Source organism: Monodon monoceros, unplaced genomic scaffold (assembly GCF_005190385.1).
Source record: "Monodon monoceros isolate NGI ecotype Baffin Bay Population unplaced genomic scaffold, NGI_Narwhal_1 Super_Scaffold_1, whole genome shotgun sequence".
In the NCBI taxonomy this organism is placed as follows: domain Eukaryota; kingdom Metazoa; phylum Chordata; class Mammalia; order Artiodactyla; family Monodontidae; genus Monodon; species Monodon monoceros.
In genome coordinates, this window is record NW_021703765.1 from 12,761,437 (window position 1) to 12,786,792 (window position 25,356).

General features: G+C 40.9%; 1 protein-coding gene across 2 annotated transcripts in view; it reads right to left on the reverse strand.

Annotated features, from left to right (window-relative positions):
* ZCCHC2 (zinc finger CCHC-type containing 2) overlaps window positions 1-25,356 on the reverse strand; it is a 51,475-nt gene that overhangs the window by 12,660 nt on the left and 13,459 nt on the right. For both annotated transcript variants that reach the window (XR_003794292.1, XM_029227289.1), the window contains exons 3-11: window positions 23,064-23,140; window positions 20,718-20,789; window positions 17,617-17,729; window positions 11,700-11,794; window positions 8,799-8,882; window positions 6,806-6,863; window positions 4,602-4,737; window positions 3,066-3,130; window positions 2,583-2,677 (exon numbers count right to left, since the gene is read on the reverse strand). Coding sequence is in view for 1 of the 2 variants with exons in the window: in XM_029227289.1 (XP_029083122.1) it covers window positions 2,583-2,677; window positions 3,066-3,130; window positions 4,602-4,737; window positions 6,806-6,863; window positions 8,799-8,882; window positions 11,700-11,794; window positions 17,617-17,729; window positions 20,718-20,789; window positions 23,064-23,140 (795 nt within the window). In the remaining variant the exon portion in view is untranslated. The remainder of the gene's footprint in view (window positions 1-2,582; window positions 2,678-3,065; window positions 3,131-4,601; window positions 4,738-6,805; window positions 6,864-8,798; window positions 8,883-11,699; window positions 11,795-17,616; window positions 17,730-20,717; window positions 20,790-23,063; window positions 23,141-25,356) is intronic.

Consider the following 25,356-nt stretch of genomic DNA (forward strand, 5'->3'; position numbering starts at 1 on the left):
AAAGCAAACACACTGCAAAAACACAGATGATGAACAGCACTGACTGCTTTGGGGAGAAGACAACATGGAGGGACGCAGTGAGGGATTTATTTTGTTCCCTTTTGTACCTTCAGAATTTTGAACTACATAAATGTATTTTACTCAAAATAGAAGTTAAATTTTAAATTAAAAATAAATAAGGGCTTTCCTGGTGGCACAGTGGTTGAGAGTCCGCCTGCCGATGCAGGGGACACGGGTTCACGCCCCGGTCCGGGAAGATCCCACAGGCCGCGGAGCGGCTGGGCCCGTGAGCCATGGCCGCTGAGCCTGCGCATCCGGAGCCTGTGCTCTGCAACGGGGGACGCCACAACAGTGAGAGGCCCGCGTACCACACAAAAAAAAATAATAATAATAATAAAATAAATAAATAAATAATATTTATCTTTAACTGAGTTATTTAAAATTTTCAGCTTCAATATAGTATCTACATTTATGATATGCGTGATTGTTCTATTAAAAAAATCTTAAATATATCTTAAGTTTACTGAATGCTTAAAGGTAATCACCTTCTTAAAGGTGATTCCTTAGTATTTCAAAGGGGAATTAATAAACAGAGGGTTTTCCCTTTAAGTTGGAGCCAGCAAACATCTGAGCTATACTAGACAATAAGACAAGTTGTACAAAGTATTGATATATATATTTATAGTCGTACTCTATAAATGTAAATATATATGAATCTGTGACATATATAGAGAACAAAATAGACAGAAAAGGTTAATCTTGAATCAAAAATCCTGAGATTGTACTTTCATAATATTTGAAAATAAAGAAATAAAGGAATTAGAGCCTGAGATGTTATCAAAAATTCTTATAGATAGCTAGTAGGAAGCAGCCACATAGCACAGGGAGATCAGCTCGGTGCTTTGTGACTACCTAGAGGGGTGGGATAGGGAGGGTGGGAGGGAGACGCAAGAGGGAGGGGATATGGGGATATATTTTTATGTATAGCTGATTGACTTTGTTATAAAGCAGAAGCACACCACTGTAAAGCAATTATACTCCAACAAAGATGTTTAAAAAAAAAAGTTCTTAATAACCTATACAGCATATGTTTTCTTCTAACTTATTAGAATAGGGAAAAGGAACCACATTACTGAACACCTCTGTGCTTGATACTAGCTAAATGCTTTTCATGTTATCACATTTAAGTTTTACAGTCTGGTGAGATAGATATTCTTCTTCTTTTACAAACTTAAGAAAATGGTGGAGTAAGGATTCAAACCCACATCTGTCTGAGATCAAAGTCCACACACTTCTCTGAAAATATGAAGCTAAAAGGGAAAGAACTGTTACAAGCTTTTTTGGCATAGTTCCCAAATCATGTGAGAGACGAGAGAGTGATGTCATGAGGGTGGTATATATTTGACAGGAATTTCAACTATAGAATGACCTGATTTAGTGTGTGCTTTAGAAGACAGTGCAGAAAATGAACCAGAAGGAGGAAACAGACAGGGAGGCCTGGCAGAAGCTATTTCTAATCATCCACTGACAGAGAACTCTTGTCTTCCTTATTTTAGCTTCTCCCCCTCCTTTTAGCTGCCATCACCACAGGAAACCTCAAAGATACTGAAGTGTTACAATATACTCATAAACATGGTTTTTTCCCATGTCATTTTCCCCCCAAAGACAGCTCAGTTAATTAATTCAATGAGTGGGCCAGATGATTTTAGAGTCAAAATGCAACTATATTTCCTTATCAATATTAAATCTCTCTAAACAAATAGCTAGTTTAAAAATGTACTCCATTAAGAAAATGGATATATTCTGGTTATGTTGCATCACAACTGAAGGTACTAACATTTGAATAAAATTTAAATTAAACAAATCTTATTTGTAGGGTCAGCTGTCAACATATGTGTTAGAAACAGACACAGACAAACACTTTCCTAGAGGTCTGTGAGCTTTTATTCTTTTTTTAAAAATCTTTACTATTAGTGGTGAAGGTAAATGTAACACAGAAAAGTTACCAATGAACCAGCACAAGGGACATTTCTCAGTCAAATGAACACAAAATCTTTCACTTAAAAATAAAAGGACCTTAAAATAATGGTGGGTAGATGGAGACCACACAAATTGAGTACAACGAAAATCTGAGGGTCTGAATTCCCCTGAAGTCCCATAAAACTCCACAAAGGACAGTCATTAAAACATGAAAAAGTCAACAAGATTTTTATAAGTGACTTTACACAAGAACGGGTACAGGCTTCCACGAGGGTGGAAAGACCCCGCAGGTCCTGCGGCCTCTGCTCTGGAGCAGGGATTGGCTGAGAAGGAAACAATCGAGGAGACTGCTGCTACCAGGGGAAGGAAGAGGTGCTAGAGTGTCACTGTAGCAAAGGAGAAATTTACCTCCATGGCCGAATCAAATTTCCTGCATTAAACAATTCTGAAGTATTAATGGAGTTAATTCAGAAATCACTATTCACATCAACGCAGGAAAAAAAGTGTTATCAGGCTTTGACACAACAGCCTAATACCTCCTGCAATAGGTACCCTGCTAAATATATTTAGGTGACGTGTATTTGAAAGAAAAACACCCTTACCTTTCACAGAACCACCGTGGGTGTGCTGAGGAGCGGAGATTCGAATACCATTTATTCTACTATTCAATCTGTTGTCAGTTTTCTTAATTTTCTCCCTAAGCCGAAAGTATACATGTTACCCACATTGTTTATGAGTCCCTAGAGAACAACACTAAGTACAGTATTAATAAAATTCCCCTCAAATTTTTTTTATAATTACAAAAAATGTTTAGTAAGGTACAATGTAAATCCAAGATTCACCCTTTAGTTTACAGGGCTGAGAATTTTGCCCCTCCAAACTGAATATAATATTTGACAATAGCTTTATTTTTATCACCTGCACGTGTTGATTATTTAGAACTGAAAAAATTTAAGTCCAGGGTAAAAATATGAAGAAAACTAATGGAAAAATACTATTTATACTACATAAATTAAACATGCCCATTATCAAATGTTGTCTCTTCTTACCAATTTCTATTACTGGAAAGATTAAATTGCACCTACTTTTCTATTTGTGACTTTCCTTTTTTCTTACTTATTGAAGATAAACTTCGTTTTTCAGTTGAATGCTAGGGAAAAGAATAAAAAAAAATCAGACTAAAGCGAGACCATACTCGTGTAGGTATCCTCTTATTCTGATAAAAAACATTAAAATAATGCAGTCCCAGTTGTATATTCTAACACGTTTTTATTTCCAACCTCTTTTTTGACGTTACCTACTTGACTCACTAAAATCTGCATATTCTGACAAATACTTAATATTAATTATGAGTATAATATTTATTTCGTAGTTTGCTTTTAAAATGGATGTGTATTTTTTCTTCTCATCACAAAATAGAGCACAATCAAGTAACCGGTATTTGCTATACGTTTACTAATATTCTCGTAAAGTTCAGGTTGGTAAAACTGCAACACAGAATTGCGTCAACTCTAAGAATAAAAGGTGCTAGCGCTGAAGTAGAGGGGGAAAAAGTATAATCACATAGACCTAAAACTCGGCCATTAAGTAAGCATGACTCCGATAACACACAATTCCTCAAAGTATGCTTTAATGCTTTAGTTCGTAAAAACACATTCCAGGAAAGGTTAACATTTGGATCTGAGTGTTGGCCAGTAATCAAAATCAATTTTCCAGAGAGAAGGTGGTTCTCTCCATAGCTGTGCCAGTAAGTACCTCTCATGTATCTGTAGTGCCATGTTACCTAAACACACTTGAGAGCATTCTGTTCTCTGATTACACCAACTCCTAAAAACCAAGTATTTCCTAAGTACATTCAGGATTTGCTGGTAAACTGGCCCAACAACTCATGAGGGAAGGTCCGTTTCAAAATTCACATCACCAATAAATAGCAAGACAGTGACTGAAATGTGAATAATTCAAAAGCAAAAAACCTGGCATAACAATGCATCCCTAGTGAAACATTTTAGGCATCACAATAAAATGTACTAATATTTTTGAGCCATAAAAGTAATACAGGGCTTCCCTCGTGGCGCAGTGGTTGAGAATCTGCCTGCCAGTGCAGGGGACACGTTCGAGCCCTGGTCCAGGAAGATCCCACATGCCATGGAGCAGCTAAGCCCACGTGCCACAACTACTGAATCTGCGCTCTAGAACCCGCGAGCCACAACCACTGAGCACGCGTGCCACGACTACTGAAGCCCGTACGCCTAGAGCCCGAGCTCTGCCAACAAGAGAAGCCACCACAACGAGAAACCCGCGCACCGCAACGAAGAGTAGCTCCCGCTCGCCTCAGCTAGAGAAAGCCCGCGCGCAGCAACGAAGACCCAACGCAGCCAAAAATAAATAAATTAATTAAATTAAAAAAAAAAAAAAACCAAAGTAATACATATACACTTCTTCAGGTCACAGAGGAGCTTAGATCATGTACACCAATTAACTTTGAAGTCTTACATTCAAACATTCCTTCATTTCTTCTTACCAGATACACTATCTGACATAATAATGCTTAAAGAACTCGACTCTCATGCAGTGACAATGCTTGAACAGTATGGCACGAAGACAAAACAAAGCCCCCGTACCTGGTCAGCTAAGGCCACACAGTGCTCCGGGTGCTGAATGGTGGTGCAGGTTTGCTTCCTCCAATCCATGATTCCATTCTGTTCAGAATACTGCATGGTGAGCCCATCCAACGGAGAACAACTTGTACCAATAGTGCTATCAAAAGAAGAGTTCACGCAAGTATGAAACACTGTCTTCAATCAGCTAACCTTCTCATCTCATAATGAAGAAGCTATACTAATCCTTTCTTCAGTATATTAGTTTTTTATAGAATGCCTAGCAACAGCTCTAAGGAAAAAAGTCTACTATAAGAATAAACCAGTTCATACCTCTCTTACCTATTTAATAATTAATACCTGCCTCTGAGGAGGTTGACAACAGAGGCACAGTCTGTCTTTAGACTCATCCTGCACCACTCACAGCTGGGGTAACCCCAATCTCAAGAGAAGCACTATGTAGTGTGTGTGTCTAAGGCAAGTGAAGGGACAGGATAATGTGACTGAAAACCAAGAGAAACACACAACAGAAACAGACTTAGACAGAATCCAGAGAATGAAGTGATTGGACACGGACTCTGAATTAACAGTGTTTCACATCAGTCAAGGACTACAAGACGACAGAATTTTGGAAGAATACTGGAATATATAAAAAAAGAACCAAATTTAAATTCTAGAACTGTACAATAAACTGAAATTAAGAACTCAATGGATGGAAACAGATGAAAAAAATCACTGAAGAGGAAATCTGAACATGAGAAAATAGACTGGAACACAGAGGAAAAAAATGTGGAAAACAAAAAAATTTGAGAGAACACCTAGGACATGGTGAAAAGTCTAACCTGTAAGCATCCCGAGCCTCAGAAGAGGGAACAAGAGAACAGGCAGACGCAATATGTGAAGAGAGAATGGCCTGGGCTTCTCTAAAACAGAACTGTATCAAACTTCAGACTTAGGAAGCAGAACTCATTCAAAGAAAGCTACAAATATATCATAGGAAACTGCCGAAAACCAGACAATGGGAAAATTCAAAAACACAGTCAGTTTGGAAAAGCACACTAACTTTCAAAGAGCAGCAATAAGATTGAAGAGCAATGGATACCCACTGTCCACTGTTGCCCCTAAAAGCAGAATCTGGGGATGACACAGTTGATTTGGGAGGTGATCCAGAAGTGGGAGCAAGGAGTGGGGAGAACGAAACAGGAAAGGAGGAAAAACCAGCATGTGGGTCCATTAGTGAGGCTGCCGCTATGAGCGACAGAGGCTCAAACCAGCTGGGACCTCCCAGAATTATCTCCCCAAAGGGCAGGAAGCGGGAGCTCCCCACCAGTTGAGGACTGACCCCTGGGGCAAATTAACGTGCAGCTCTGAACTGGGCTGGTTCAAGGGCTAAGCAGGCTCATAGAATCAGCACGGGCCCTGAGGCAGGAGGCGGACAGTCACGAGGCAGGGCCTGCGGAGGGACGGTCGCAGTGTGAGGGGGGTTAGAAGTCACATAAATGATTTTATGTGGCTTGCAGCAGAAATCAAACTGGGCTGAGAGGATATGATGTGAAGGACCAAGGGCACTAGACCGGAGACAGCGACACTGGAGCTTCCGAGCACTCACAGAAAGTAACTACTAGCCTGGAGCCCTATGTCGTATGAGCAAAAATGTCTTTCAAAACTGAAGGCAAAATAGACATTTTTTCCAGATAAAAACAAAGTGATTTCATTACTGGTAGATATGATGACAGGGAATTCTCAAGTGTTCTTCAGTTAGCAGGATGCTCAGGCACACTGGAAGGAATGAAGAACAGTGGAATGGTAGAAACCTAAATGATTAATGCAAAAAGGTTTCATGAGGTTTAAAACAGAATTAAGATGCATGACAGCTACAGTTTATAAGCTGGGAGGAAGTAAGTTAAGTTACAGTGATCCAAGGTCCTCACGTGGGAAATGGTACAAGCACAAATATCAGACCTTCCTAAGTCAAAGATGTAGAATAAAACCTCTAGGCAACCATCAGAAGAATCGAAAAACAACATATGGAAAACTATCAAGGCTAATAGAAGAGAAAAACAGAATTTTAAAGCAAGAAAGGAGAGAAAGGAAAACACAGAAAAGGTGAGACAAATAACAAGCAAACAGTAAACCGGCAGAATTATAGCCAAATATATCAGTAAGTAAATGTGATGCTGATTTAAAAACGCACAAAGTCATTCATGTTTTAGGAACTAGATACCTACTTCACAAGGGGATTTTTCCCGGTATGTTTCTTGTGGATTATGGTGTGCTGTAACACATCTAGAGTGGAGGAAAAAAACAATTTATTATACCATATGCTTCTACAAAATCCAAAAGGAAGACACAACTAATGTATGTGACCATAACAGTGTTGACAGACCACGTAGAGCACTTCCAAGCATTTTTCACAGAAAATTCCTTAAAGAAACAATTTTTCAAAGGCACAGTAATTTCCTTAAATACCCTGTCGAATATGTTCCACCTAATAGCAAAATCAATTTTGTCCAAGACTACGAAATTTGACATGAGCATTACGCTGCAAAACCACACATTCAATTTCAGGCTCTTTTTTAACCATTAGAAAAAAAAAGAAGTGTCTCAAATATCAAAACACCACATGTTAATAAAACCAACACCCATGTACCCACCTCCCAGATATCTCTGTATTTGCCTCTTTTTATTAGGAAAGGAAATATCCCAGAAACAACCGAAGGCCTCCCTCCATTCCATTCAGCTCCCTCCCTCTACAGAGGTTAACTAGTTGAAATAATCTAGTGCATGTTTTTATTTTAACTACCCCTGTGTGTATTCAAACACACAGTGGTGCGACATGTTTGAATATACTATAAATATGCTTCATTTTAATTGCCACCTAGCATGAATGTACCACAATCTATTTATAACTTTATTAACATTTGAAACATTTGGGTTAACATCCAAGTACTTGCTGTTACCCATAAGCTGCTGGGAGAGCCTGAATCCCTGTCCCCTGAACACACGGACGACAATTTTCATAGAAGCAGAACTGCTGGGTAGTAGCATTAATCACCTCCAACTTCACAAGAGTGTCAAATTTTTGTCCAAAATAGTTGCACCAAGAGTTGTATCAATTTAAATTCCCATCAACAGTAGATGAGGATTCCCATTACTTCATATCTTTGATAATGTCAGACTTGAAAATGGTTTGCCAATCTGATGAGTGTGAACTAATCTCTCATTGTTTTTTTGTTTCTTAATTATTTTATTTATTTATTTTTGGCCGCTTTGGGTCTTCATTGCTGCGCACGGGCTTTCTTTAGTTGCAGCGAGCGGGGGGCTACTCTTCGTTGCGTGCACGGGCTTCTCATTGCGGTGGCTTCTCTTGTTGCAGAGCACGGGCTCTAGGCACACGGGCTTCAGTAGTTGTGGCACACAGGCTCAGTGGTTGTGGCTCGCGGGCTCTAGAGCACAGGCTCAGTAGTTGTGGTGCACGGGCTTAGCTGCTCCATGGCATGTGGGGTCTTCGTGGACCAGGGCTCGAACCCGTGTCCCCTGCATTGGCAGGCGGATTCTTAACCACTGCGCCACCAGCGAAGCCCCTCTCGTTGTTTTTTTTTTTTTTTTTCTCATTGCTTTTAGTTTGCATTTTCTGGACTACTCGTGAGGCTGAACCATTCAAGTTTCTTCTGTGAGAACTGCCTATGTTTATCTTTCCCCATATTGTTGACCAGACTGATTTTCTCAATGATTTTTAGAAGAATCTATAGTCTTGGACGTATAGTCTTTACACCTGTAAATATCCTGCAAATGTCCTCTGAATGGTAACCTCTTGTCACTTGTTAAGCTTTCATTTAGATTAGAAAGATCTCCACTATGGTCATGCTCTGGCCTGTCAAGAGAGCCTTCTCATCTCAGACTGTTAACATTTAAAAATTTAAGTTTTACATTTTACATATTACATTAAGTTTATATATGTTGCAAATAATTTGTTATTCATTTGAAATTTTCTGTGCCCAAAGAAGTAGGGATCTAATTATATAACTTTTTTTTTGACTGGAAAGCCAGCCAATACCATTTATTGCATATTCTTTCCCCACTTTTCTGTAAGGCCACCTGTCACATTCCAAGTTCCCATATGTCTGTTTCTCAGTTCCTTAACCTGTTCTAACGGTTTGTTTACCTATCCCTGTGACAATATCACGCAGAATGACTTTATTCCAGTGAATCAGCGTTTACCTTCTTCTTGACTTGAAGCTTCTGAGCTGTCTTCTTTTAAGTGTTCTAATATCTTAGAGGTCTTCAGAGAGGATTGTAAGTTATCTGCGGGAAGTATTAAATACCATTAACTTTTAGGGAAAATTATAATAGTGAGAAAAACAAATATAATAATTACTCTTCTCCCTCGGAGGATGAGAATGGAGAGTTAATGGTAAAGAGAACATGTCTAGTAGTTAAGACTTTGAAGAAAGCTAGAGGACATAGCACAAAACCCTGGACTGGGAGTGGGGACCCTGAAGCATGGAGCCAGCCCTCCCCATAAAAGCCACAGGAGTGAAGCAAGCTGCTTCACATCTGCCTGCCCCCGCGTGCTCTTGTGCAAAATGAGGAGATGGACTAGATTAGTGCTTCTCAACTATCTGTGCTGTGTAAGGTTTTGCAGAATTTCCAGTTTGTGTGGATCGCTCCTTTTATGAAAGACAGTATAACGTGGCAACGTCAGATTACTCCCAGCGTCTCCTCTCTGTTCCTGTTCTTCTACCATAGACCAGTGACCAGCAGTCATGGACCAGCACTGACCCATGGAACCCACTCTGATGCACTGGATTACGTCTCCATTAAAGTACAGACCAGTAGGCTTCTGGAGGTCAACATTTTAAGTCATTCAGGAGTTTAACATTTGTTCTCTCAGCTGTCAGATACGGAATATTGCTCTCTATTGCGGGGGCAGGGGAAGTTAGAGCTGTCATTTCTTAAAAGAGTAAGTGCAAATGAACTTTGCCAATGATGTGTTCTTTGGAGAAATAATTTGAACATCCTGACCAGATTTTCCACAATCTCAAAACATGTCCTTTACTTTATTTATTTATTTATTTATTTTTTGCGGCACGCGGGCCTCTCACTGCCGTGGCCTCTCCTGTCGCGGAGCACAGGCCCTGGACGTGCAGGCCCAGCAGCCACGGCCCACGGGCCCAGCCGCTCCGCGGCACGCGGGATCCTCCCAGACCAGGGCACGAACCCACGTCCCCTGCATTAGCAGGCAGACTCCCAACCACCACGCCACCAGGGAAGCCCTCAAAACATGTCCTTTAATACACTATTTTGATTGCACAACGATCTGATATCTTAAAATCTACCAGCCTCTTTAGCATTGCTCGTGTAATTTAGATACTGCCAAACTCTCCAGCCGGGTTTTCTGTTATTTATGTGTGTACTACTCACTTGGGTACATTTTCCTAGGCAGCCTGCTAAAATCCGAATTAAAAGCTTAAGTTCATGCTTCAATGCTTTTTTAGAATTAGACAGACGCTATTTATAGATATTCATTAAAAACCACACTTGGTTCAAGTGGAAAGCACTGACTGTTAAATCTGTTATGACTCTAGAATGATCAGGACTCTCTTTTCAAAAAGCTACTGCCACTATTCAGACATGAATTTAAACATGGAGTTGTTCATCTCGTCTTAGTCATGAAGAGTCATTAATTCTAGTTGCTACTTTTTGTTTAAATTGTTTAAGGGATATATACATACACACAAATGATTAGAAAAACTAAAAGTTAACCCCTATGTTACAATAAATATCCAATCACACTATTTTTTTTTTTACCTCTTTTTTTTCTCCCACTTCGAACTGAGGAAAAATGCATTTTCTTTCCCCTCTAGGCACAGGGAGACATGGCTTTGTTGAAAGCAGAAGGAAAGATTCGAAAAACAAGAAAAATACACAGCGACTTGCCATAGTGGCTGTGCTTAAAGTTAGCAGAAATTCTCCTAAAGCACACATCGATGTTACTGGCAAAATATTTGTTAAAAAAGGCAGCTAAGATAGACGTGTATAAAACTAAACTCAAGGCAGACCATGATGAATGCTGAAACACGCGGGCAAAACCAAACCACAGGAACATAAGAGAAATCTAGGGAATCCTCACGAGGTGTTATTTCAGTTGGGTCCTGAAACAGGTGTGATTTTAACAGACTGTAACAAAAGATGGGGTGCAGAACGAGCCAAGACCCTGGGACAGGAAAAGGCAGGGAGGGTGTCCTGAGTGGCTGCCAAGCCTGTGAGCCCGAGAGAGGTGAGAGGCGGCTCAAGGGGTTCACGGCAGGGCTTGAATTTCACAGCAAACGTTTAAGGTTCTAAATAGAGGATTAACAAATTGATCCCCGAGACAAGCCCAGGACAGGTTATAGTACAGTAAGAAACTAGAATCTGAGACAAGTGAGGCTTTGCACAGTCTGTGCATGAAAAAAAGACCTAACTAACAATGGGATTGGTGAGGAGGGGTAAAAAGGATGATGTCCTTTGTCTGGCGTGACTTGGCCTTTAAATGACTGAATACAAAGAGGAAAAGTGAAAAGAGTAAGGCCAGAGTTTCCAGCCTAGGAGGCCGGGGAGGTCATTATGGGAACAGGGGCACATCATGAGAGGTTATCCATCATGCAAGCAGCACTGAAGCATCTCTACAACCTGTAAGCCAGATCTCCCAAGTAACTTGAGGATCCAGTATGCCCACGAGTTTGAGATACTTGGCCCTTGCCTTGGAATCAGTCTGTTTTGTGACATTAGCTTTTTTTTTTTTAATTTTTTACTTTTTACTAGAGTATAGCTGATTTACAGTGTTGTGTTAGTTTCTGCTGTACAGCAAAGTGAATCAGTCATATATATACATACATACACTCTTTTTTATATTCTTTTTGCATATAGGTCATTACTGTTTTGTCACATTAGCTGTTGTAAGTTATTTTCTTTAAAACTGCAGTGTAAAATTCACTAAAAACTACAAATGTTTCTAATTTTGTATGCCACTATTCCTTGACCTTAACTAAAGTGACAATCCCATACAAGATGGCATGGTAAAGCAAGAAATCCAAGCAAGGAAAAGGCCAAATTTCTACAGAGAAGCAGAGGGACACTTACTGAGGCTGTGTAGAGGGTCTGACGATATGGACTGAAAAAAGCTGTGTACTTTCTGATTCTGTAGAAAAGCTCGTGATGAAGTTGAAAATAGCTGCCTGCATATAAAAAGAAAAGACATTCATTAATTTCATGTACTATAAATCCACGAGATAGTTTAGATTGTAAACAAACCCAGTGGCAGTTTAATTCAGGTATAAAAAACTGTTTTCCTAAGGAAAAGAATATTATTTGCTAATGTATTTCCCATAGGAGGAAGTGAATAAAAGACTTATTTACAAGAATCTAATAAACAGGCTTATTTTTAATTTTATATAATCTAGTGGTAACGCTTCAATTCTAACCAACTATGTATTACTTCAGCCTTTTACCCAAGTGGTCCAAGAGTCGCCTTTCTGCTCAGGAAAACAACTTCAGTTTCTTTACCCTTCTTCATAGGTGTTACTTTTCATCATTTGGGTGTACCATGAAGGCACCTTCCCACAGTCTGAAAGTAAGAGGTTGGGAAGTTCGGGATGCAGGAGTTCTGGAAACTACGAACGGAACGCAGCCGCCAAGTTAGTTACAAGCATTACTACAGACTAAGGTATGACTGACGATGCACCTCAATATGTATCACACCACAATTCTAAGCTGTTATATTTAAAAAACGGCTTTCCTCATGCTTTACTAATGTCATTAAAAGATTCCAACTGGAGGTCTTCCCTACAAAAGGGACTCTGCAAAAAGGGGCATAGTTACAGCACAGTCTAATGCAAAGTTTACTTGGGATCTGAATACCAGCTCAATCGCTTAAAAGCTGAATCACCCTAAACAAGCTATCTGGCCTTTCAGTTCCGATTTCTTCTTAGGGAATATACTAACATTCTTCAAGATTATGACACTCAAATAGTATACGCATATTAAACTGTCACCCTGCTCAAAATCCAAACCCCCTTCCATTACTTTTGAACATTTTAAATGCTCATTTAAAAATTTAATTCTTAATGTCTCCCCAAGGTTTTGGATCTATCATTCAGATTAGTTATAAAATCATCAAAATACCATATCAAGAGATGACCCTTATAGACCAAAGTTGCCTTGTGCATTAGACAAAATTGCTTCTTTGTTCTCAAATGTGGAGGTAAATATTCAATAGGAAGACAAAGGGAGGAAATGAAGAGATGGAAGAGAAATTGAGATAAAAAGTGTGGAGCTAGTCTAAATTTCCAGGTCTGAACACATTACCTAAGGCTGAGGATTAAAATCCAAAGGCATCTACTGCCCAGTTACATTTACAAACCAAATTAACTGGTCAAAAGTACAGGCATATCCAGTATAGGAAAACCACACCTGAGATAAAGGCAGGGGCTTGGTTGGAATCAGCATACAGACTCAAGTCAGGGTTCATTGCTGCATAACCACAAGATGGCAGTTATACCCAACTAGAACCCGAAGTGGCCATAAACTACTCAAGCAATCAAATAAGAAAAACTGGATTACATTTTTTTGTTTGTTTTTGTGGTACATGGGCCTCTCACTGTTGTGGCCTCTCCCGTTGCGGAGCACAGGCTCCGGACGCGCAGGCTCAGCGGCCATGGCTCACGGGCCCAGCCACTCCGTGGCATGTGGGATCTTCCTGGACCGGGGCACAAACCCGTGTCCCCTGCATTGGCAGGCGGACTCTCAACCACTGCGCCACCAGGGAAGCCCAGGGTTACATTTTGACATAACAGAAGTCATCCAACCCCAAATGTACATTTCAGTGCCATATCTTCATTTTCCTAATTTACAGTGTACTTGGAAGTAAATGCAGTATGTCCTGTACCAATCCAATCTCCACTTCACTTATAAATTCATTACCTACCTCTCGCTTTCATTTCTCCCCCTCCTTTATAATTGCTACATTTCTTAAATGAATTATAGCGATACTAATCTAAAATTCACAAACTGAGAATAAGTGTCCTAAAATCCAATTAATGGTGTTGAGACCACAGGCTAGCCATACAAAAGAATCAAAGATGTTTTTAAAAGGAAGTATTACGAAGAAAACATTTTAAAAATATAATTTTTGAAGAGAAAATGTCTTTTCAAGCTGGACACAAAACCCTGAACCCGTAAGAGAAAAGACTGATAAATCCAACTACATAAAAATTTAAACCTTCTGCATGGTCAAGAAATAATGACAAACAGTGCTCCTTTCTTTCATCTAACAAATAACTCTTATAAATTAGTAATCAATAAAAAAGTGAAAGGGACTGAAAAATTCATTCACAGGAAAGTACAAATGGCCACTCAAATACAGATTAAAATGAGATACAGTCTTCCTTTTTGAGAGACTGGCAAAGATGAGAAGCTGAGGGTATTTATGTCTGCTGAGGTGTGGAGGAGATGCAAAAACAAGGCTTCTGAGGGTATAAAGTGCTACTGCCTCCTCAGAAGTAATCTGGAAGTACCGCATATTAAAAAATGCACACTGTACTTCTGACCAAAAATTCCAATTCCAGACATTTCTCTTACAGAGAAGTGTTAAGAAACATATATGTGGACAGTCACTGTAATATTCTTGTAGCTTTAAAATATTTAGGAAGAACCAAAACAGCCATAAAATACACTGATTAGTTTAATTATGGTACAACTAAAAATGGAACATTACGTAGCAAATAAAAAATGAGGCAGCAATCTTTTTTACATGTACTGATGCTTTACCATGTCCAATACATTTAATGAAAAGACTAAGTGGCGAAAAAGTGTGCAAAGGAGATTCATTTGCGCAAAGGAAATACACACAAATACACAAATTCAGGGATGTGTACGTGCACAGAGAATTTTTGGAAAGGTATGTAAGTTTTTAATGAAGGCCACTTCTAGTGAGTAGACTTGAAGCAAGGGATATCAGGGACTTTTCACATTACACCTTCCTTTGCATTCTCCACAAATAGCTTGAATAACATCTTTATAGTAAAAAGGCTATACACACACACACACACACACACACACACACGAGATCATATGAGGAGAATCCTAAAAGCTACAACAAGGAGTCCAACACATACGTCTTAATTGTGGTGTTGGCCAAGAGCCAAATTTCTGAAAGTGGCTCCTTGTGGAAGTTTTTTTTTTCCCTCTGAAAACCTCAAACTTACAGAGAAGTTGCAAATAAAGAGAATTTTCTTTCTAAACCATAAATAACTGACCTCTGCTGCCCCAACACCGGGTGAAACATGAGTATTCCTACAAAGACATTCTCCTACAATCAAAATCAGGACGCTAACACTGATAAATCGTGACCTCCTAACCCCCAGATGCCAGTTAAATTTTGCCAATTGATCCCAAAGTATCCTTTTTACCACAGAGACCCAGTTCAGACGCTGTGCTGCATCCAGCTAGCCGTGCTATCTTCTCAGCCCTCCCTCGACTGTCCTGGCTTTAAGAGGACAGTGCAGATATTTTGTGGAATGATCACAATTTGGGTTTGTCTGCTGTTTCCTCGAGATGAGGTTCACAGCAGGAATATCACAGGAGTGAGGCAGTGCTCCTTTGTTGCTGCCTACTGTGTGGTAGGCGATCCTGAGTCAAGTTCACTCTCCTGGATCCAAGTAGCATCTGTCAGACTTCTCCACCCAGGGTTACTCTCCCTTCTTTAGAAGTAAGAAGCTCTGGGGAATGACTTTGACAACGTAAATGTCCTAGTCCTCAAACGTTCAATCTATTCGTTTATTATTTATCTCAACATGGACCCATGGTTTCCTATTTTATTCAATGATACTGTTCTTATTTATTTTGATGTTCAGTTTGCTCCAGATTTGACCACTAGGAGCCCCTTCAAGCTAGCCTTTGTCCTGTGACCAAGCCAAACATTCCCTGAGGGCTTCCTTGCTCTCTGGCACGACGGGCTCATCTTGTATTTTTCCTCCTCCAGACCTGCAATCAGCTTCTCCTCCAAGGAGCCCGAGCTCTGTTCAGTGGAGAACGGAGTTACAAGTCAAACTCTGGATACCAGGGATGCCCACTGCTACTGGGGTGTGGCTGCTTCCAGACCCTTTCAATGACCAGAGCCAGGGAACACACGTGTACACACACAACCACACTTATTTCTGTATCTACCTATATATACTGCAAATCATGAGTCTGCACCGGTATCTTCAATTCCAATGAGACACTCCAGGGTTCATTCTGGTTTTCTCCTTTCCATACCATAACTCTCTTCTCCAACAGAGAAACTTGGTTCTCATGATTCTTAATATATACCCTAACTAGGCCCATCCCCCTGTAGTAAGCTTATCTGTCTCCCACTGTCACTGCTTCTCCCTTCGGAGCCCTGAGCATACGCCCTCCTGACCCCGTCTGGGCCCCACACCCTGCCGGGCCACCTGTCATGTGTGCACCCTCTGGAACATTAGGCCACGCCTCCCACCACCATCACGGGGGGGGGGGGGGCGGGGGGGCGAATGACTTCCCTCCCCAGAGGCTGTCACCCAGCGCAGACACCAGGCTCGCGCTGCCACCCCCCACCCCCGTATCACAGCTGCACAAGCCCCTCCTGAGCCACCTGTATGTGCGGGGGCCTGAGAGCGCACCACCCTCTAAGGCGTGCTCTGCGAACCACGCGCCTCCAGCAGCCTAGAATCCCAGCACTGCGCTCACCCCAGTACTGTGCGGCATGACTCTGCCCTTTAACAGGCTCCCCAGGGATGCACACGCCCACCGATGCTTGAGCAGCAGCACAGGGGACTCGAGTTCAGCCAACTCTTCCTCACCCAACCCCACCCCATCTCAGCCCTGGAATGCTCTCTGTGCCCACCCCCAAGAGACCCAGCCCCTCCCACGTCTCCTCGGCCTTCTCTGGACCCTCCCACTGTGCCCTCTGGGATGCCCGCCCTTCAGTGAATGGGCTGGTGCCTTCTGACTCTAAAATCCCGCCGGCCCGGCCCGCTTTCCTCACAGCCCATCGTGCGCCGGGCTGCGCGGGACGGGCGCTCCCCTGAGGCTGCTCCCCGGCCACTCCACGTCTGGCTCCAGCCTCCAGGTCGCTCTTCAGTCCCTCCACGCCTTCCATCGTGCTCGTGCTCGTAGGGGGGCTTCGAATTGGACCCTCCAGCTCTCTGCTCCGCTGCCTTTTCCCAGTCACTCCCTCCATCTCCTCTCTCGTTTCCCTCATTTGCTTCCAAATCACACCCTAAATCTTGTCATACAATGGAAATACCCTCCCTCCCGGATTTCTGCTTCTGTCCCCAGCCCCACCCCATCCTGAGAATACTCAGGGGGCCTGGGGGCAGCAGGAGGGTCACTGCATGAAAAGGCTCGCACCTCTGCCTCAGCAAGTCTTCCTCCCAGGCTGGGCCAGCTTAGCTTCAGAGGGCAGATCAGTCTCACCTAAGCCCCGACTCTAAGCCACATATGCGCCAACACTGTTTTCACTTATTTTACTTATTAATAACTGCAAGTTTCCAGTATAACAGCATTTGTTTCCTTGGCCGTTATTCCTTAGTTTCCCTCTCCTAAAGGGGGGCCCTCAGAGAGGGATGAGTGCCAACAATGACCAAACCACACTGCAAACCTCGGCTGCCCTTCACTTTCCCACCCATTAGCCTAATCTTACTCAGCAACTTAAATCCAAAACCATCTCCAAAGTTGAGCTCTTGGACAAGGGCCTCTTCCAATAAATATTTTATGGTGAAAATAAGAGGTTTCACTGAATATCTGCATACTTTAGAAACGATTTTTATGATAACAGACAGCTGAAAAGTACAAGGATATGAGAAATTCGTTTGGTGTCTACTACTAGCCTAGATCTAAATAACACAAGGATAAAAAGTCCATTCTGACAAGTACTCCAGAGGAGGAATCTCTGTGATCTCCCCTAGAACTCCATCCTCAGCCCCGGGACGGCCACGGCCCAGCCTGTGAGGCTGCCGGGGAGGTGCCAGTAAACCGTTACCTCAGGATGGGCTCCAGGTCAGGGTGCCGCCATTCTTCCCTCTTCAATGAGCCCTGATTCAGGGCTCTTAAGATGGTCTTGTCAAAAGTCTCCGAGGACAACTCCTTTGGAAGCTAGGAAAGAAAAACCACACGACCAACGTTAAGTTTCTCACTTACTGACAAATATGTCACACACCAAAGGCACAAAAGGAAGATGAATGCCTCCTACTCAGAAATCATCCCAAAGCAGTTCCTTTTCTAAATCTTCCCGAAAAGCGGCACTGCACAGGGCACCGCGGGGTCCCGAGGGACGGGGAGGGGCCATGGGTGCCAGCAGCGCTAAGCCTGCTCTGGGCCTGCCGGCACTCCCCTCCCATCCCAGGACACCACACCAAGGTTCTTTAGTGAAATGGAGCCTTTCGCAGGGCACAGGGAGTATTATTTTTATCCTCAAATAGTATTCTGAAAACTGCGATCTCCGCCTTTGTAGTTATCACTTTTGTGCCTTCTGTATCACGTGTGAACCTCAGGCCATGTCAGACTGTCAACGCTACACACCAAATAAAGACCTGGGTGTGAAAGATGGGGTGAACACTCAGAATCTTACATAAAAAGATTAATTGGAGGTTTAGTAACCTTTTCCTCAGTGTGATGGAGGGGGCCTCAGAGCCATGTACAAGAAATCACAAAAAAATCATCAGTTGACCAAGAAAATTTTTTAATTAAATAAAATGACTTAAAACTTTGTTTTTATTAACTAGTTTACCTATTAAAATGCCTAATAAATTGATCCCTTATAAAACTAATTTTCCAAGTCTTTCAAGAACTCAAAGTTTTAAATTTGACTTTTAATAACTAGTCTTTGCAATTAACTTGTGAACTGCAGTCACTTTCACTAAAATTAAGAATAGAACCATTAACACATTTATCTAAGGTGCCACAGGAATATAACAATCTATACAAATTTGTCAGTTTACATATTAATGTTTAATTGGAGAACCCAAAGTAAGTATTCTTCTGACAAATAAGCATTTTGAGTCAACAATTCAGAAATGGAAAATTTAACAAAGGTAGCGGAAGTATTACTATTTTAGACACAGTAAGACTATGGAATCAAGATGTTATCACAGAATGAAGCTCTTCCTGGCCCTTTTATTAACGTGGTAAGGTCAAACACTCTGCTGGCATTCCACACACCCACTGTGTAAATCACATCCTCAGACCACTAACAGGAAGAAACACGTTCTGGATCTACACATTTTTCCAAACAAGGAAAAGACCATTCATTTCAGTATTTATACTTTGATGTTATCATTTTAATACAGATTTAGAACATTAGGCATATATCACATTACCCATTTTAAACACAATTTCTCCTGAATATCTGTACACAGCCAAAACCAGCTTCAGTGGAGAAGCTTATTTCAACTACCAAGTGACTGATCGCTCTTCTAAACACAGGAAGGTGAGAATATATTCATTTTCACCTGGTCAGTAACTGCTCACGTGACTGGGCAGAGTGCGGATATGCAGCCAGCAGTATTTGCAAACTGATTTATTTTCAAGTGCTTTTGTCTTCAATATCCAGGGACTACTTTCAGTCCTAGAGGAAGGCATATTCGCTAAAAATACATGTCTCTTCTATACCAGTCACTCGAACTTTCTCACCTGCCTGGTCTTCGTTCCAGCATACCCAGTCCCCCACCTCCGGGGCCCCGGCTCAGCCACAGCACAAGCTCAGCGTGCTGGAAGGCATTCACACCTCGGTACAAGTTTTTCTTTAAAAACACTGAGGCCTGACGGATAACCATCTACAAAATCTCATTACAATTTAGTTTTTGCAACTCTCCTCATTAATCCATTCATTCATTGAGTTAACATACAGTTCAAACTCCGACCCTGTCCTAAGTATTGTTTCTGGCACTGTGGATACAGCAGTGAGGATGAAACAAGAACCCTGCCTTCATGGAGCTTCCTTTCTGGCAAGGAGAAACAACACAGGTGCCAGACACAGCCGTCAAGGAGCAGCAGGGGAAGGAGGCCAGGATGTGGAGGACAGAGAGGCTACTACTGATATGGAAGAAAGGATTGGAAAGCACTGACCTCAAACTCACTACAGAAAACTCACTGACCTTTCTCACTATAGCAAACTTTAGGTGCAGTTCAACAGCCTCCACAGAAGTTAAAGACTGTTAGTATGTACAGGTTGTCAAGCGGACAGCTTATGCTCTTACCTTTTGTAGATGATTTTAAAAGGAAGATGAAAAGGAAAAGAGACATATGGTAAACTTGAAAGGATATTTCATAATCAGCAATTCATTCCTAGAAGTATGCTAGTTGCCAATTATTTCATATAACCTGATAAGGCATTGGTCCTATGAAAAAAACACTATATTCAGATGTTGGCTAAGCAGGGAGACCATTAATTACTGTGATTCTGAAGAGCAAATTATTTATTTCGGGCTGCATTTTTTTTTAAAAAAACACCTAAGCCTTTCGAGAAATTCTGTGACTGAAAAATGAAATCTGTCAAGACAAACAGTAGATAAAGTTTAGGGAAACCCAGAGGAGAGACCCTGTCGGGCGCCAGGCGCAGAGCCACCAACAATATACATCTCAGCAAGGAACCAGGAATAAGGTTCCCCCCCCCTTTTATTTTTTAATGTGGAAAACCATCAATTCCTTATATTGGTAATGTAAGGTAACAAAATCTATGTTTAGAATAACATGACATTTTCTACATCAATGTTCATGAAGAGTTGTAAGCCAGCCTCTATATACACGCTTTAATTTTCCTGGTGTTTGTTTTGGTACTAAGGTTTTTGGATTCTGTATACCAGCAGTCCCCAACCTTTTTGGCACCAAGGACCGGTTTCGTGGAAGACAATTCTTCCACGGACCAGGGCGGGGGGTCGTGGGATGGGATGGTTCAGGCAGTGATGCCAGCGATGGGGCGCAATGGGGAGCAGCAGGGGGAGCTTCGCTCACCGCCACTCACCTCCTGCTGTGCGGCCAGCTCCTAACAGGCCGAGGACTGCTACCTGCCCGCTGCCCGGGGGTTGGGGACCCCTGCTGTATATCACATAAAAATCGTTTTAACAAAAAAATCTATACTTTTACCTTCAGCAGAAATTCCTGTAGTTCTTGGTGGGTTTTTGTTACTGTTGTGACTGAAAGATCAGACCAATTTACCTGATTTAAAAAAAAAAAACACGTTATACAGTTATTTCTTAGGCAGGAACTGACTGGAAAAAAGCCATGTGTAAAACAAATGACCTTACTTTAACTTTATCAAGATTAACAATTAGAAATATAAAAATCTGGTATTGTCATAATTTCTTCAAAACTGTTAAAATTAACTGTATATTGACATTCTACTTTAAAAAATTTTAATAACTCCTTTCAAAGTGCATGGTTTTCAAAACAAGCTGCCTTCTAAAAATGTGACTATACTTTAGTAATTTTTCAGAAAGGGAAATGTCTTACGTTCCTCTTGGTGACATTGTAGGGACTCTAAAATGACACTTCGACAGCACAGATCTATGCCCCAAGAAAAAAGAAAAACTCGATCTCCTGGAACTTTAATTAAATATACATTCTTAAGAGAAATACCAAGTTTACTGCCCTTCTTTGGTAGTACTGTATTGCATTTTTATGGGGACTTACGGTTTATGAAAAGATTTCATCTTTATCTTAATGCTTTACAATCCTATTAACGTAGATGGGGCAGACATGACTACCTCCGTTTTCAGATGGAGAAACTAAAACTCAAAAAGGTTAACTTACTTAGATTCAACTCTAGGTAAGCAGAAGAGCCAGAACTAAAATCTATTACCCACCTACTTCTTGGATACCTTTAACTCAGTGGACTCGATGGTAACCCACTAATAATTTCTACTTCACAATTATTTGAGCTGAGTGAATACTTGAACTATGTTAATACATAAGCCTTACCAACCAATCATGCCACAATTAACCAGATACTTAAGAATACATACAAAATTTTATCTAGCAACCCTCAAACAAATATCCTTATTAAGTGACACATCTTTTAAATGATTTTTAATTATTCAAATGTTTGTTGAGCAGCTACTTGTGTCAGACACTGTTCTTATGAAAGGATACAGGAGTGGACAAGACAGTGAAGCCTCTGCTGGCTGAGGTCAGAGTCTAGTGCAGGAGTCAGATTAGAGCCAATGAATGTACAAGGAGTTCCATCAGTGATCAGTGCTCCAAAGAAAACGAGCTGGGCATGCAGCAGGAGCTGGGAGAAGCACGTCAGAGGGGTGCCAAGAAAAGTCTCAGAGTAGGGGCCGTCGAGCCTGTGTGTGACCTGAAGGGACGTCAGCTGTGCCAGGGTCTGGGGGAATATCGTTCCAGAGCCAGAGGACAACAAAGGCCTTAAGGAAGGAATGCGCTTAGAGCTCCAGCAACAAAAGGAGAGCTGGTCTAACTGAATGACGAGAGCAGGGGGACTTGTGTTAAACGTTACAAAACGTAGGTGAAACATGGAGATAAGGACTTAAAATTTGAAAACTGAGGATATTTCTCACAGAAGAAGGCAGAAGCCAGAGTCCTGAAGCTCCAACTAATGTACTAAGCAAGTCAGATATGGCGAGATGCAGAGGATGGAGATGCCTGCTCTCTTTGAGACGACAGCCTTCTGGAAAGAAAAATCATGTAACCCAAATGAAGAATCTGGGAAAGGGATGATGGTGGTACACCTGGGATGAATGAAAAAACATTCTGCTGGAGGATCAGAAATGACTTTGTGAGGCAAGTACAGCTAACGTTGGGCAAGCAACACCTTTGGGTAGGAAGTGAAGTGAGGATGCACAGAAACACAGCGTCCTTCCATGTGGCTTCAAGGCGTGGGCAGTCCCACGTCAGAAGAAAGTGCTTGACAGCAAAGCCCGAGCAGGGAGGAAGGAAGATGCCAACACGGAATGCACATCACAGTCAACAGGCAAAAAGGAGCCGCGGGGACTAACAGAGCTGGGCTCTGCAGTTAATCAGAAAGCTGTATGAAGGACAGAATGACAGCAGAGCAATTAGAGATAAGAAAAGCCAACAAAGGCCAGAAAATAAAAGCCTTGGAGAAAGAAGAGGAGGAGAAAAATACCAGGAAAAGACAATGCCTGTGATCTTGATTTTTAAAAATACTGGTGAATGTTTACTTTCACTTTTTAAAGATATATCTTACACCTTAAATCTAAGGCTCTTATTTCTTTTTAATAAAACTGTCAGAGTAACTTTAATGTGACACAATTTTTAACACTTGGCAAACCATGCAGTATATACTGAAAACAGTACATTCCCTTAATTCAGACAAACACAGACATGGGTATAGCTTCCCTTAAATTGGCAAACCTGCCATTAAGTTGTTCCAAAGATCAATTTTCATTCTTTCCAAAAGATCATTTAACATAGTATGAGATATCTTTTTGGGTGATGAGAGTAGCTTACTTTGAAGGTGTACTCCCAATATTTGTCAGCCCTTTTTCTCTGGACTCCTTTCAACATTATCTTCTCAATGTGTACAGCTGAAAGAAAGAAAACATGCTGACTTGTTCTACAGAGACTAGATACATATTTCAGTTACCCAACCTGACAAAGCCAAACGATTAAGCTATTTATCTTCATCTTTACTACTAGCCTTAATCATGAAATAAAACAAAAAAAACCCAGAAGCACAGCAGTGTGCTGTCCATCCATGAAGTAATTTGTTTCTATACCCACTAAGCATGCTGAATGGCTGAAGTCATTTCAAGCACTCTGCTAAGCACCAAAGACAAATAATAAAAGGCGCCTGCAGTGAAGATTATTTTTCTAGATGAAATCTTCAGAACTGTTAATTCAGATTACCACAAATACAGCACTTTAGAGTCGTTCAGTTATTTATGCATATTAGCTGTAAACTAGAAAATGTTTTTTGGTTTTTTTTAAATTGGGGGGGAAAAACCCTTCAAAAGTAATATGAACTGGTAAAAATTTCCTTCCAATTGAGAATTTAAAAATTGTTTTTCTCGAATGTGACCCTTAATATCATATAACAGTAACACAAACTTAACATTATAACAAACTATGATGGTTCACTGTAGCAACATTTTTCACAATTTATTATACAGATAAAATAGTGATTATAAATTACATTAATGGCTTAAGAACAATTACTCTGAATTGAACTAGGTAAGATGGTCAGCTTACTCGTGAAGTAATAAGCAAAAGTGCAAATCCCCAAACTACTCATTTCATACATCCTTCAGTAAAAGTTATCACCTTAGCAAGTAAATCTCTTTACAAATTGAAAAGAGCCAGTCTACTAAGCATAATATAAGGACTTAAGGGAAAAAAAAAAAAAAGATTGTTGCTCACAGTGTAAGTAGAAGAAATAGTCATGAAGATGATAAAGGTCACAGGGAAGAAGTTAGGAAAGTGACTCAACAGAAGGTCACTGTTGGATTCAGGGGACAGGAGATGGAGAAGAAAAGGGAAGGACTCACTCTGCCTTAAAAGAAGAAGTTAAAATAGGCGAAGTAGAATATACAAAGTAACAAAAGTATACAGGAAGAATTAAGATTGCTGTAGATCACAGAAGGTGGGCACTGAGAAAGCAGGAAACATAAGATTACAGAAATTTGCTGGTAAACAGGTATAATAAACTAAGGAGATACCATTACCAGTATTTTGTGTTAACTTTCCAAATGTATAATGTTTGGTGGCCTGCTTCTGGACCAACTTCCCTTGGTGGGTGAGAAATGTTGAGAATGGGACAAAAGAAAATCTCAGAAGCCAGGTGAGAAGCCTTCAACTGCTCACAACTGCTGCAGTATGATAAAAGCCAAAGTGGGGAAGTGAGAGAGTCTGCTGTTTCCAAAAGCTGTTCTATTAAATTATGTGAAGGATGATGCTATTAAATAAAAACCACCTGAACTAATCAATGTTCCAAAATATGAAGCAGCTTTACTTCTAGGGAAGGGGACCACTGGGGCAGTGTGGGTACGGGAACACGGCTATGGCTTCAGCCTTGATTTCAAGTTATACCTGCTGTGATCTATCAGAATCAAGATGAGGAAAACAAAGGAGTATGTGGTGAGGAATGGCTGATAACGGGAGATCCCCTAACCCTCATAAATTAAAACTGAAAAGCATGGACTGTGTACATTTGTTTACAAATTAAGAATAAAGGAAAAACCATCTATGAGTACATTACAGTTAATTGTTACCTTTTTGATGTAGTCTTTATGTTTTTTTTTTTTAATATCTTTACTTTTTTTAAAAAAAGGACCTTCACGGCAAAACCAAACTCTGCTCTAGGTTACTGGTAGGCTCACTGAGCCTGGCTGAAGCAGTTCATTCATGATTCGAGTAGTTTAATAGTCTTGAATAGAAGTGGTAATTCTGTAAACATTTTCTAAACATTAAACATTCACACCTATTTTTCCTCCGTGAGGAAAAATTCATTACACGAAAGGATTATTACTGGAATTAAAAGGAAGCAAAACGACATCAATTCAAAGCTGTTATAACTGAGTGTGATGCTAACTGTACATCCTTCACCTTTCCAAGACCACCCAGGTGGCAGTCTACATTTGCCATTTCAAATTTCCCTCAATACAGGTTAACGGACTCCCCAGATGTGAGGAGAAGAGAATATCTGAACTCATTTCTTTTCAGGTGGCAATGTCCTTTCACTCCTCCACCCAGTCCCCCTGAAAACTGCATTACTGCAGGAAGGACGGGCTTGTAAGGAATTTCT